Source organism: Rhinolophus sinicus, chromosome 16, assembly GCF_057876585.1.
Source record: "Rhinolophus sinicus isolate RSI-liver-muscle chromosome 16, RSI-T2T, whole genome shotgun sequence".
Classification (NCBI taxonomy): Eukaryota; Metazoa; Chordata; class Mammalia; order Chiroptera; family Rhinolophidae; genus Rhinolophus; species Rhinolophus sinicus.
This window is the reverse complement of record NC_142516.1, coordinates 108,060,710-108,074,018: the sequence shown is the minus strand read 5'-3', so window position 1 is coordinate 108,074,018 and position 13,309 is coordinate 108,060,710. Positions and strand designations below refer to the sequence as shown.

General features: G+C 45.7%; 1 protein-coding gene across 1 annotated transcript in view; it reads right to left on the bottom strand.

The window, feature by feature from the left end:
* Positions 1–2,026: 2,026 nt before the first annotated feature.
* The window catches only part of FOXO1 (forkhead box O1), a 90,887-nt gene continuing 79,604 nt past the window's right edge, over positions 2,027–13,309 (bottom strand). The window contains exons 2-3 of the mRNA XM_019749470.3: positions 6,339–7,694; positions 2,027–5,456 (exon numbers count right to left, since the gene is read on the bottom strand). Coding sequence (XP_019605029.2) covers positions 6,357–7,694 — 1,338 coding nt within the window. The 3' untranslated portion in view covers positions 2,027–5,456; positions 6,339–6,356. The remainder of the gene's footprint in view (positions 5,457–6,338; positions 7,695–13,309) is intronic.

Here is a 13,309-nt window from a genome sequence, read left to right as displayed (position 1 = left end):
TGTAAATCTCTACTGTCCACCAGTGGCTTTCAGGGCAAACGAGTCTTTCACTTTTGGAAGAGGTGGACATGATAAAGGTGCTAATGTCAAGAAATTTCATTTAGCTTTTGAGTTCACGGGGGGCGGGGGAGGGGGGTATGGAGGGTAAGGGGGAGACTGCCCTGCTACTAGTCAAGCTAAGAGGCGTTGGCCTAAGAAAGTTGGCCCCAATCTCCTTTTCCTTCTTCCTGTAACAGGTGAATGAATGCCTTCTCATTATGGCTGCTTCCTCCTCTCACAGCCACATCATTGCCAAAGTGAGGCGTCTACACAGAAAGCCACCTCTCCCAGCCACGTGAACACTTGCAAGTCCTCTTTTTAACTTCCATATGCCCACGCCCCTCCGTAGCTTCCTCCAGTCAAAGGACGCGAGACCTGCTGCTCATACCTCAGCTGTCTCCACTTCACACCGGTTTCCTACCACCACCCAGGACTACCTGTCTTCCTCCTTCCTTCACACCAGCATACGCCTCCCTTTCCACTCATTTGCCAGTTACTTACACTGGAAAACATCCCGAGTTCATGTATTTAAGTTATTGCCAGTTACAATTTCTTACAGCAAAATAATGAAATAGCAAATTAGAGTAAGGAAACTTCCCAGGGACACACCCTCATTTTAGAGGCCCAGCCCGGCTGCAGGCTCACGGCCCCAGAAGGAATACTAACACGTGATACAAGTCGCAATGTCTGTGACAGTGGCTACCACTGCCACTTACTGCGGTCTATCTCTTGGAACAGCCTTCCACTTACCTAACCACACCAACTGCTCTAAGTTTAACGAGAACCATGGTTAGAGGTCAGCTAAGCGTGGAGAAAACAACTGCCAAGGCAAAGTCCTACGGTGTGGCTGGTTCACAGGTCAAGAAACAGTCCTAGGTACACACCCTGACTCTACCTTCAGCTCTCCTGTCACAGCAGGGGCCTAGATACTGTCCCAGGAAGGAAGTCTCTCCCTCTTCCTTAATCTCCACACATGAGATCTACCATGGAAACGTTCCTGTGTTGCTTCCTCTTATCAGGTTATGTGAAACTTGGGAACTGGTCTCAATAAATGACATTAGATGCATGATTCTGTGTGTATCAAAGCGTTACAAAAGCAGCCTGCTGGTGTGCGTCCTGGCAGTACAGTCAAGGTGTTTTTCTGCACTTAGACTAGATGAACAGTTTTCAAAGTGCTCTGTGCATAAACCCCAGGATCTGGGAGTAAATGGTTTCATCAGTTCTACACTTGGGGCAGCTGATCATCACGTCTTTTAAAGAAAGGATTCCATTGTCGGCAGGGACGCAGGCAAACCCTGAAAGCTACACTGACCTAGGATCTAAAAAGACTAACATTAGAATAACCTATTTCCTTGTTGTTTCTCCAACTCATTTGGACACTCACGTGCCTGGTAAAAGAGTCAGAAGCAAGGAGGGACTGGCCTTTTTCCTGGTTTAAATAAGCATTTTAATCGCTATTAATCTAACCCTAGCTCATTCTTCAAGGCATTCTATGAAAAAAGCAAACATAAACCTCCAATGTGCAGCCACTTAAATGAGGATGCAATGGCCCTCCTTCAGCGTGTGTAACGTGGTGACTGCAGCACCTATGGCCCTGAAAACCAATGCTCCCTCTACACCACCCAAGTCCTGCTCGGTGACCTCTTGGCCAGGACCCTCCTAACTTGCTACCTTCAGCCCGGTCTGCTCTGACCTGACACTTAACTATCTAGTTTATGACTGTACCAGCCGGTGCCTTCAGACATGCCGAAGATGCAGTACCCACACTTGGGGGTGTTTGTTATCAGAGATTTTACTTGTTTTTAACTCCAGGGGGCTATGGTCTGGTCAGAGAGACTGAACCTCACACCCTCCAGAGGAAACACCAGATTTGAATAAACCATGGCACTGTGGCTGACAAGGTTTAACCCAAGTGACAGTAAACATTTAAAAAAAAAAAATTCCTAATAGACTTCATTCTGTACAATTAGAAAAGAAAGACACCAAACCATTTAAACGTAATTTATGTACATTTATGGCTTTTATACAATAACATCAAAGATTGTTGTGTCTGTAAATACATCAGCATCATCAGGCACTTCTCAGGGAGTACTGGAATAGGAACGTGGAATCTGCACTGTTACTACCGTGTTTCCCCGAAAATAAGGCCTAGCCGGACCATCAGCTCTACTGAGTCTTTTGGAGCAAAAATTAACATAAGACCAGGTCTTATATTATAGTAAAATAAAACCGGGTCTTATATTAATTTTTGCTCCAAAAGACGCAGTAGAGCTGATGCTCTGGCTAGGTCTTATTTTCGGGGAAACACGGTATGTAGCAAAATGCAGGCGGGCGTGACTACGTCCGGACAGAACTTACGTGGTACGTGGCCACACCCACCACAACGCCAGGCTGCGCACCACCCTCAAACAGGAAGCCAAGAGTCACGCTAGGAGGTTTTGTTTGCATAAACCACACTGCATTTTTTACTGAATGATTACTCCCAAACTAAAATCACAAGATAAACTTCTCATTTAAAAGTCAGTTGTAAATTAAAAACCCTTAAGAACTGAATATAAGAATTTCGGGGGTGGGGGGGTGGGAGGGGGGCATATCCACAGCAGTTGAACAAGTAAGTCCCAATTGTATAAATACCTTTGGAGAACAGTTTCCATTTTTAAGTGTCCTTCTCTTCTCGGGATGTCCCATTGATTTACTGCTCACTGGGATATAACATTTGCTAATTAATTTAGACTTTGTCAGTTTGTCGAAGCAGAACTTTCCAAGTAATGCGTCTATTACCTAAATATATTCCAAACGTCTATATTACAGAAACAATACTTTATACTTAAAATATCTGATAGCTCTATAATACAATATGCTTTTAATAAAAGTACAAACCAGAGGAAATAAACAAGGCTGCATAGGTGATATCATTTGCACATTTCACAAAGCAATCATGTACAGTAACTGATACACTCATTACTCCAGAACGTCAGTATTCGTACAGGAAAAGAATTACCAGAGGTCACATAATGTTCTCAAATAGACAAGGTGCCTTTCACTGGAGTTCTAGCTACCCAGGATTCATGTTAGAATTTCAACACAGAGATAAATTTGAAGGGAAAAAGATATTTACAGACTCAAGGAAGAAACATCTTTTGTAAAGTCACTCTGTGAAGTAGTAACATTTCAATGACTTCAGCTGTACTTATCTCTTTACTGAACCAGGGGGGCGCTGACGCCCGTGTGCTGCGGCGCGTGACGAACAGTCCACGGTCACTGCACCAACGCGCTCTATTCCACATGCGGGAGGCACTGCTCAGAGGAACTAGGGTGTCTAAAACCAGACATATTTTGGAGTATCCAACAAGACGGTTAGAGAGGTGGTTGTTTAATGAATTTGCAAAACAGAAGTTCCAGTGGGAAGCTTAGCACAGAGCTGGCCTCCTGTAGGAAATCTATCAGGAACACGTGTGTTCTTGTTAAACATGTAGGAAAAACCAAGCCAACAGCGATGCAATTCACAGGCAAGATAAAGCAAAGTGATTTGGGCCAAGTACACCGAAATCAGAGCCTTCCCAAGAAGGCAAGAGGAGTAGTTTTGTGCACCTGTTCCTTTTATTGTGCTGACTTCCGGCATTCCACATGACTTGAAAATACCAATGCATTAAGTGGGACACAAAGCCAATTTAACTTTGTCTGTCAGTTACAGGTAATTGGAAAATATTAAAACAATGATCGGAATTCCAGTTTAGGTTGCTAAAGGCTAAAGAAATTCTTAACTTATGCAAAGGCTTTCAAAATAAATTCAAATATGCTACTTATAGCTGGTTGGCTGATTTTCAAATTAATTTCCCCAATTTTTAAACAAGTTCCATTGCATTTGGTTGCCATCTGTGCTTATGAACACCAAAGCAGCCTACAAATCACTTAAGTCCCATTTTAAAATTCCCCTCTTCGACTTACTTTCCCCAGTGTGCTAAGCAATCTGCAGAACAGAAGGGAGAAAGGGATGAACTGTGACTGTTGACATAATCCTTCAAGGCAGAGCTACAAAACCAACCTCCATCTAGACCAAAATAAGAGCACAGAATTATGAAGGAAAACTTTTGCTGAAGCTCAACTCAAAAAGGTTGTTGATCAAAACCCCCCCGTTTGAGAAAGGAGAACTGTTCTGGATGCAAAGCTCCCCTTCTGATCTACAAATACTACAAGGCTCCCCAGTACAAGGCCCCCCAGGAGTAACTGCAATGACAAGCTGACAGGCTTCTATCAAAAGATTCAATGCTATGCGGGACGCTCAGTTCACAGGGTAGAAGTAGATGAAATTTCTTTAAAACACATACATAAAAGTGTATCGAGTTCTCCTTAACATGAAACGCAAAATATCCATAACTATACATCACTCTCCTGTCAAAACAGGGCCAGAAACGTTGAGTATGCAAGTACTAATTACAATGATTTTAAGATTAGTCAGAAACATCACCAAGTAGCATCCCAAAGAGTACAAACCAATTAAGCACAAAGTACAAAATTAGTACTAATCCAGTTAGAATACAAAATGAAAATTATGGATGCCGCCTCAAATATCTGGATTTCCACAAATTTACAAGCATACTATAACAAAGTAGACTCTAGTTTTAAGAAAACATTACAGTTCAATGTCTATTCCATAAAAGATCTCAAGTCCCAGCAGTAACATCAAAAATCATTTATCTGGAAATTAGAACCGTTTATATGTTTGTACAAATTTGCAAATAACAAAATAAACCAAAAAAAAAAATAGAAAAGACCTGTACAAGGCTGGCATTTAATCTATTTTTTTCCCCAAAAGAGTTTGACAAGTCCATTGATTCAGCAGATTGATAACAGGCTATTGGTTCTCATGTGAATTATGTGGCAACATGAACAGGTCCAAAGCTGTTCAATGGAGGTGCAGAACAGAGAGCTTGGCTCTCTGATATGTCAGTTCAGCAGAACACAGGTAGTACAAACAAAAATTTAACTTATCAAGGACAGAGGCCATCACAGTATTACAAAAAGAGTATAAACTTTCCTTGGACCAAATGGATATTTAAAAAAACAAAACACACACAAGTACAATTCTGCAGCTACTGCTTATATACAAAACTTGAAAGCACACCAGAATCCGAAAGTCTTTTCTGCAGTTATATGGTGTAGTGAGTTTGGCACTTGATTGTAATGAAGTTTCCAATGGCACAGTCCTTATCTACAGCAGCACATAACCTGCAAACACTGGGCAAACATCCTGTACAGGAAAAGTGTCTTCGCTGCCAAGTCTGACGAAAGGAAAAAAGAAACGTTTTTTTGTTATGTTTTTTTAAATCAAGAAAACGAAAAGGTGGGGTGAAGGACATCTTTGGACTTCTCTCAGTTCCTGCTGTCAGACAATCTGAAGTACTTTTAAGTGTAGCCTAGAAAAAACAAAACACAATAAAAATAAGGCCAAATTAAAATCAATTCAACTTAACATATTAGAGTGGTAGGCATACTTGGGGGTGGGGAGTTTTCTCAAAACAGCTCTACAATCATTGAGGTAAAATTCCACTTTAAAAAGCCCTTCAGCATTTGATTTGTATCAAATGTATTCATTTATTGAAGAGCTACTAAAAAGATGCAGCCATCTAACTGTCAAAAGAAAATCTTTAAAGCAGTTGGAGGAAGCGTCTATGTTTAAGCTCAAAAGGAAAGTTTGTAAGCTATAAAAAGGGTGAAGAATGAAGGATAAAAGAAGCCTCTTGGCAAGGGGCAGCCAGGTGACATCAAAAAAAGTCCTAACCGGGGCCAGCCCGGTGGAGCTCTATGCTCCTAACTCCGAAGGCTGCCGGTTCGATTCCCACATGGGCCAGTGGGCTCTCAACCACAAGGTTGCCAGTTCAATTCCTCAAGTCCCGCAAGGGATGGTGGGCTTCGCCCCCTGCAACTAACATTGAACACGGCACCTTGAGCTGAGCTCCCGCTGAGCTCCCGGATGGCTCAGTTGGTTGGAGCGCATCCTCTCAACCACAAGGTTGCTGGTTCGACTCCCACAAGGGATGGTGGGCTGCGCCCCCTGCAACTAGCAACGGCAACTGGACCTGGAGCTGAGCTGCGCCCTCCACAACTAAGATTGAAAGGACAACCTGACTTGGAAAAAAGTCCTAGAAGTACTTCCCCAATAAAGTCCTGTTCCCCTCCCCCAATAAAAAAAAATCTTAAAAAAAAAGTCCTAACCATGGAGGACACATGGCAAGTTGCTGTGTTCCTCTCTTCTAAGCTCTGTTTCCATAAGGCCGTTAGATTTGGGGTGGTCTTACCTGCTCACTCACTCACTCTTAGCCTGACACCCAGCTGTGTGTCGTCGTCTTGACACTGTGCTGGAAGCTTTGGTTGGGCAACACATTGTCAAAATTAAAATCCAACGTATCTCCATCCATGAGGTCATTCCGAATGATGGACTCCATGTCACAGTCCAACCTCTCGATTGACATGCCGTCCAAGTCACTGGGGAGCTTCTCCTGGTGGAGAAGGCCCATCCTGCCGTAGCCGTTGCAGCTGCCCATCAAGGAGTAGCCCCCAAGGGCGTTCATCTGCATGGGGTGGGACAGAGGCACTTGTAAAGCTGTCTTCACGGGGGCCAGGCGGTTCATGCCCGCGCTGTGGGACATGGTATTGACCGCGTGGGGCAAGGCACGCCCGTTCACTGCAGACGCCGGCTGAGCGTGGCCAGGGTGGGTGTGGGAGCTGGGATTCATCATTTTGTTATGAGAGGCCTGGCTGCCATAGCTGGGCATGACCGAATTGGGGCCCATCAACACGTTCTGGCCAAGGACACGGCTGTTGGGCTGGGCCACCCCAGGGTCCACGGGGGTCATGATGTCATTATGGGGAGGAGAGTCAGAAGTAAGTAACTCCTTCAAGAGCCCTGGTGCACAGTTATACTGACTCATCCCCCCGTAACTTGATTTGTTGTCCTGCAGTGTCTGCATCGACATCTGGGGCAAAGGACTCATGCTGGATTGGCCGTACGTGTACTTCTGGTAGTTGGGACTGGGCGAGTTGAGACTGGTGTTGGGCGGCGCAAACGAGTAGCACGGCGTCTGCTGCATCAGGGAGCCGGGCGAAGACTGCGTGGAAACCGTTAATGACGTCGGTGATGAGAGGAGGTTGAGATTATCCAAAAGGTTTTCCATGTTTTCAGGATTGCTGATCTCAGACAGGCTGGGGAGCGTGGACGTGATCTTGCCGGCGGACGGTGGGTACACCAAGGAATGCACGTCCCCATCGCCCAGGTCATCCTGTTCCGTCATGATGGGCGACAGTCTCCCGCTGATAGTACTGGCATTGGAGCTCGTGCGCGGGCGGAACGTGCTCCAGTTGTCAAAGTCATCGTTGCTGTGGGAGCCGGGGCTGGCAGGCCATTTAGAGAACTGAGACCCCGGGCTGTCCCCGGCCCCCTCCTGGCCGGACTGGAGGGACGCCTTTTTCTTGGCGGCTCGGCCTCGGCTCTTAGAAAACTTACTGTTGTTGTCCATGGAGGCCGCTCTTCTCCTGGGCGACTTGCCACTCTTGCCTCCCTCGGGATTGAGCATCCACCACGAACTTTTTCCAGTTCCTTCATTCTGCACACGGATGAACTTGCTGTGTAGGGACAGATTATGACGAATTGAATTCTGTAAAGCAAAATATCACGTGAGAAATAGAGTACTTCTCCAATCAGAAAACTTACTAATTGAATAGAGGTGTATATTATATGGAAGGACAGGTTTCAGCTAGTACAGTCACACTGGTTTTTAACCCCAACACAAATGAGTTCAACCTAGTACAGAAAAAAAGAGTACTTTATCTTAAAAATATTATAATAGTATCTGTATGTTAATTTCATGAGTGGACAAAATGAAATATATATTATTATAAACACCTCCTTGTATACAGTTGCCTTTTATAGGGAAATTATAGGAACTGGTTTTAAAACCACCAAAATTTTGTTTAGTCACAATGCTATGCAAATAGTGCTTTACAACAAGGTGCTATCAAAAACCCTTTCCATTCTATCACCCCTAAAGCTACTGCCAGTTCTCTTCACATTGCACACACGAGAAATTTTACATTACTGGGCCCACCTGACTATGAAAAACAAAGAAATGAAGCATATATTCTTAGTCAAGAATTAAAAGCCTAAAAACTAGTAAGACCTGGATTCATCTACTCCCTTAAAAGTCCATTACGCAAATATTAGTGAATGTAAGAAACACTAGGTCATTATTTTTTTTTTTTAATTTTAGAAAGTACAACTGCCACCCAGGAAAAGAATTTAAATTCAAGCGTTATTCACCACCCCTTCCTCACAAAAATAACCGGTAGTGGGCACCAACTAAGCCAATGACACTGGATCAGAGGTTACTCTCTGTCCAACAAGACAGCCTGGGAGGGGGTGAAGCAGTGGCGAGTTCAACGACCTCCAGGCTTCGACCCACTAAGTAGAGGTTCCTGACTGAATCGTGCCAGGTACACGCCCAGGACAGCTAGTAGAGAAAAATCAACCTTCTTCCGAGCATTCCGGTGGCTCTGCTCTTCAATAGATACACAACCTCATCAAACTGCTTAGCTATGCACCTTAAGTTTCCTTATCTGTAAAACAGAGAAATAATAGCTCCTTGGGCCTGTTACACAGATTAAATGAGATGTGGTATGTAAAATGTCTGGTACGTGGTACGAGTTACCAAGAAGAAGGTATCACATGGCAACTTTAGAGGTAGAGATACCGCCATTCTAAGCCCCCTTCCCCTCGTCCTATTCACCGGGGTGTGGGGAGGAGCTTAGAGGTATTACAAAGACAAACCCACAACTCAAAACATACAGTGAAGGAACTGGCGACGGTCTCAAGCTCCAGTAGAAGCAGTGAAGCCGGGCTGCAAACAAGAAAGCCCCAGCCTGATTCCCCTACCAGACGCCCTGCAAGACTGCCAGCACCTGGAGAGCCTGAGACATACTGAAAAGGAAAGTGGGCTCCTAAGATGGGGGGACCTGTCTTACAGCTTTTTTGCCTCCAGCACAGGACAGGGCATACAGTAAGCAGCAGCTGTCATCAAGGCCTATCCCACACCCAGCAGTGGGTTTCTGGGTGTCCTGGAACCATGGAGCAGGGCAGAGCGCACGGCCGCCGGACATCCCTGGGTCCTTTGCCAACGGGGTACGAGGCTCAGCTGGCTGAGGCTCCTGGACTCCTGTGGTCCCTCTCCCTGACCACGAAAAGGCTCTGGCTGAATCTGTGGTCACCCAGGGATGCAGCCACACCACCCACATCCTCATGCCATTGACATGGGACGCAGATGTCTGACTGCCAATCATTGCTCCAGAACAAGCCTCTGCACTGCAGGACAAGGCCAGGGCTCCAACACAAACCATGAGCTCAAGTTGTTCCTCAGTAAAAAGAGGTAGAAAACAGAACAGGGGGAAAAATTCTTCCTTTCTAAAAGGAGATACAGAAGCCAGAGTGAGGACAGTCGGGGCAAAGAGTCCACATTTCAAAACGCCCTCTGACCCTCTGCTACATTCCACCCAAGGATTGCAACACAATGGCCATGTGACAAGCCCTTCAGTCAGTACACACAGAGTGGGGGTCAGACCGGGCCCTGAAGGGGGGTAGGGGGGCCTTCAGGCTGGATGCCAGACAGGTGTGTCAAGCGGATGACAGTAAGGGTTCTCATGTTCCCGAGACTTGCCTCTTCCTTCCCACCTATGGATCTGTCCCCAAACTCAAGACAAGGTTTGAGAAGGACTTTATATACACACAAACATGACTCCCTAAAAGAGGCCAAGACTGCCCCTCCCCCATGCTCCCAGCCCCACCCCCACCCCCGCCACAGCCTCATCTGCTGGACCCATCAACCCCAGCAAACTGCATCCAAATTCCTCCTTCACGATGCAGGTCTGGCCCAGGGTGGACCCGAATGGAGCCTGGGCCTCTGACTGAGACATGTTCTGTGTACGCTGAATGTCTGGCATTTGCACTTTGAACACAATGGACATACAGATAAGCTACAATGACGAAATCTCTGCAGGAAAGGAAGCTGGACTCCTGTCCCTATCACATTTAAAGATAAAGGGGGAAGATCTTCCTAGATAGTAGTTTCTTGGCTGTCTGCACTGGCTGGGGGAGGGGTGGTGCAGCTCTGCAACATTTATAATTAGATCAGGTCATCTGCAACTGCAATCGAGAGGCATTTTTCACAAGACTTCAAAATACATAATAATGAAATCTTTTAAAAATTCAAGAAGCATTCACTCACTCAGGTGGGCCATATACTAACTCACTACTTAGACTTACGACAAAAAGGTCCCACAGCAATCCCTCACTTATCAAAATGTTATACTACATACTTTTCTAAGAGGACATTTCAGGTCGCTCTTGGAGTAACAGAACTGTCTCGTAACTTTGCCAACAATTAAAAAAAAAATTTTCCGAACAGGAAAAGGTTTTCTGTGCAGGGCTTGTTACATAAAGTCCTGTTTTTCACATAGCCAGCAGGACATTAAAGCAGCTATGGTTTCCAGGGTGGTGGGGGGAGGGGTACTGAGTAGGTAAATCTTGTAAAACTCCCAGCTGCTATTTAATGATGTTGTGTCCCAGTCTCTGGTGGACCCGGCCGAGGCCAAAGGAAAGTGTGGTCCGTTCAGCAGAGCCGCACGTCTGTCAGCGCTGAGACAGTCAGTTCTTGAACTATGACAACTTACATGAGGAAAAAAGCAAGGTGTCGGGTGTGAGGACAAAAGACCCATGCACTGCAGACCACTTACCCAAATCCTGGGCTGCTGCATGACACCGTTAGAGAAAAAGGCAAGTCAGCACATTTCCTCTCTACTAGCTGTGCTTCTCTGCAGCCAGGCTTTCTGCTAACGCTGAGCTGCCTTTCCTCCGAACACACCTCCCTCTGCGACCTGCTCCCCGGCTCTCCCCCACCAGCCCTCTGCAGGCCTGGCCACCCCGAGCAGTACAGCAGCATGTTCTTCTTGGGACGCTGACCCAACAAACTCCATGGATCACGTGGGTGAAGAGGTACCCTGGACATGATATGCACTTGCTTGTTCAACCTGCTCTGCTGGCTGTTTCTAACTGTCAGGTGTTCGTTCCCTTTTATGTGCTTTAAAGACCAGATTCCGAGGCTCCTAAAAGGGAGAGGGGCTGAAGTCCGGTTTTATTTCCTAATCTCAAATCCCCTGAAGATGTCCTACACACGATATAGTCAATGAATGTTTGTTGATGACATCCCAAAAACATCAGAGGGAAGATGCAATGTCTTCTTAAACATCTTTTATCCATCCATCCAGGTACCAATTCATGCCAAGTAGCACTTATTAGGACCTATTTTCTGCTACATGCAGTCCGGGACAAAAGAAGGAATTAGATTCTGCCCCTTCAGTGGTTTGTGATCTGCCCAGGGAAAGAACAAGTCCACCTAAATACACACTCGGGACAGAAATTGATACACAAAGGACTATCCACTGACTTTTTCCCACTAAAGGTTACTACCCTGCGGCCAAATTCCGTCTCAAGTGTCCCCTCCTTCTGGAAGCATTTCCTGATAACCCCATCCCAGCCTGCAGCTCTCTAACAGGACCTCATTTTCTCACCATAATTATGATTCTGCTATGTCTGGTCCCTTGGGGGTGTGTCTGGCTGCCCACTACACTGTAAGCGGCACGAGCTCAGACACCTGGTCTGTCTTCTTGTACACTGTATACTCACAGCTCCACCACCAAGAAGGCACTCAAGTAGCTTCCGAATGCATTCATGGTCCTACATTTACAGGGCTGCTGTGAAAATTAAATGAGATGACACATGCCAAGTGCTTACCTCAATTAGTATTAGCTGATGTTGTTATTATTAGGCTAATGGTATCTACAAAATCACATGTCTATGTTTCAGAAACTTAGCTGTATTACAAACACTAGTCTCATTTCTTTATAATCATACCTTGCACTGGTCCCATTAACATGAAGTTTTTACATGTTAATTACTGGAAAAATAGACCAATTTGGGGGTAAGAATTAAGATATTTTTCTCTGTACTAGGTCATGTCTCATGCTGTGGACAGACGTTGAGGAAGGAATGCAAATACTACGCTGGTCTGTGAACACACTTGGCCGTCAGTGTCCCCAGAACCCTGAAGCCTTTTGAAGGTATCACTGCCGAGCCTTGTGTGGGCCTCACACACGACTCCGGGCCCTCTGGACACAACCAGTGTGTGACAGGGACGTGAGCAAGGCTACTGCCACAGGCCCCAGTCTGGCATCTCAGCGGGGATGGCTGTGACTGAGCTTGGCGCTCCGCCGCTGGCCTGGTTAGAACAGCTGGGCTCCAAGGCTGGCCCCTAGGGACCCTGAGGACACCGGACAGGAACTGCCCTCCCCAGGGTGCCCCTAGCCACGCCGTGGAAAGCCATAGTCAGACAGCCATTCAAGTGCAGAAAGAAGTCTTTACACCTTTCATTTCAATTTTTGTCTCATTTTTTTAATTTGTCTCATTTTTTTAATTTGCAAATGTGTTATAGAATACATACAACATATTAGTATAGTATAAATAAATATAATTAATTAATGGGTATGTGATTTTTACAAAATCATTGAGAGGCCACTAGTCTATTACAGTAGACTTCTAGTAGACTAGAAGCCCCAACAAAGAAAACCAAGGGGTAGAACTAGCCCTAGAGCCAAGTCTAGCAAACTCTTTGGCCCCATAGGCCTGGACTGAAGAAAGGATCTGGTCTAGCCCTGGGTCTGCACCCCCCTTCCCCGGCCCAGCCGGGCTCCTGGGACAATTCCCCCCCACCCCCCCGCCAGCCCATCACTGCATGGACATCACCACCTCTCGGCCGCGGGTCTTCCCATCACTGCCGCACTCCCCTTTTCTTCCTGCTTCGCTGTTCTAAGACTACTCTGGTCTTTGTGTTTAACCAAAATTAAACAAAACCAGCAACTTAAACTGAATACATCCTGCTCATGAGCCCTTGGCTTTATATACTTTATATTGTATTACTGTGTTGTTCACAAACTGCTTTCAATATAGCATCTCATTTGATCCTTGGAAGAGCCCTATATAACACAGGTATTTCAGAAATGGGGAAACTGAGGCTCAGAAAATGAACTCAGACTAAGGTGATGTGAGTCTGCATGCAACCCCACCGCCAGCTGGAAACCCAGCTCACTCACCACCATGGTTAAGACTGAGGTTACATGTGAACAACTTGAGGGTGTGGAAATAATTCTGTTTACAAACACTAGTTTA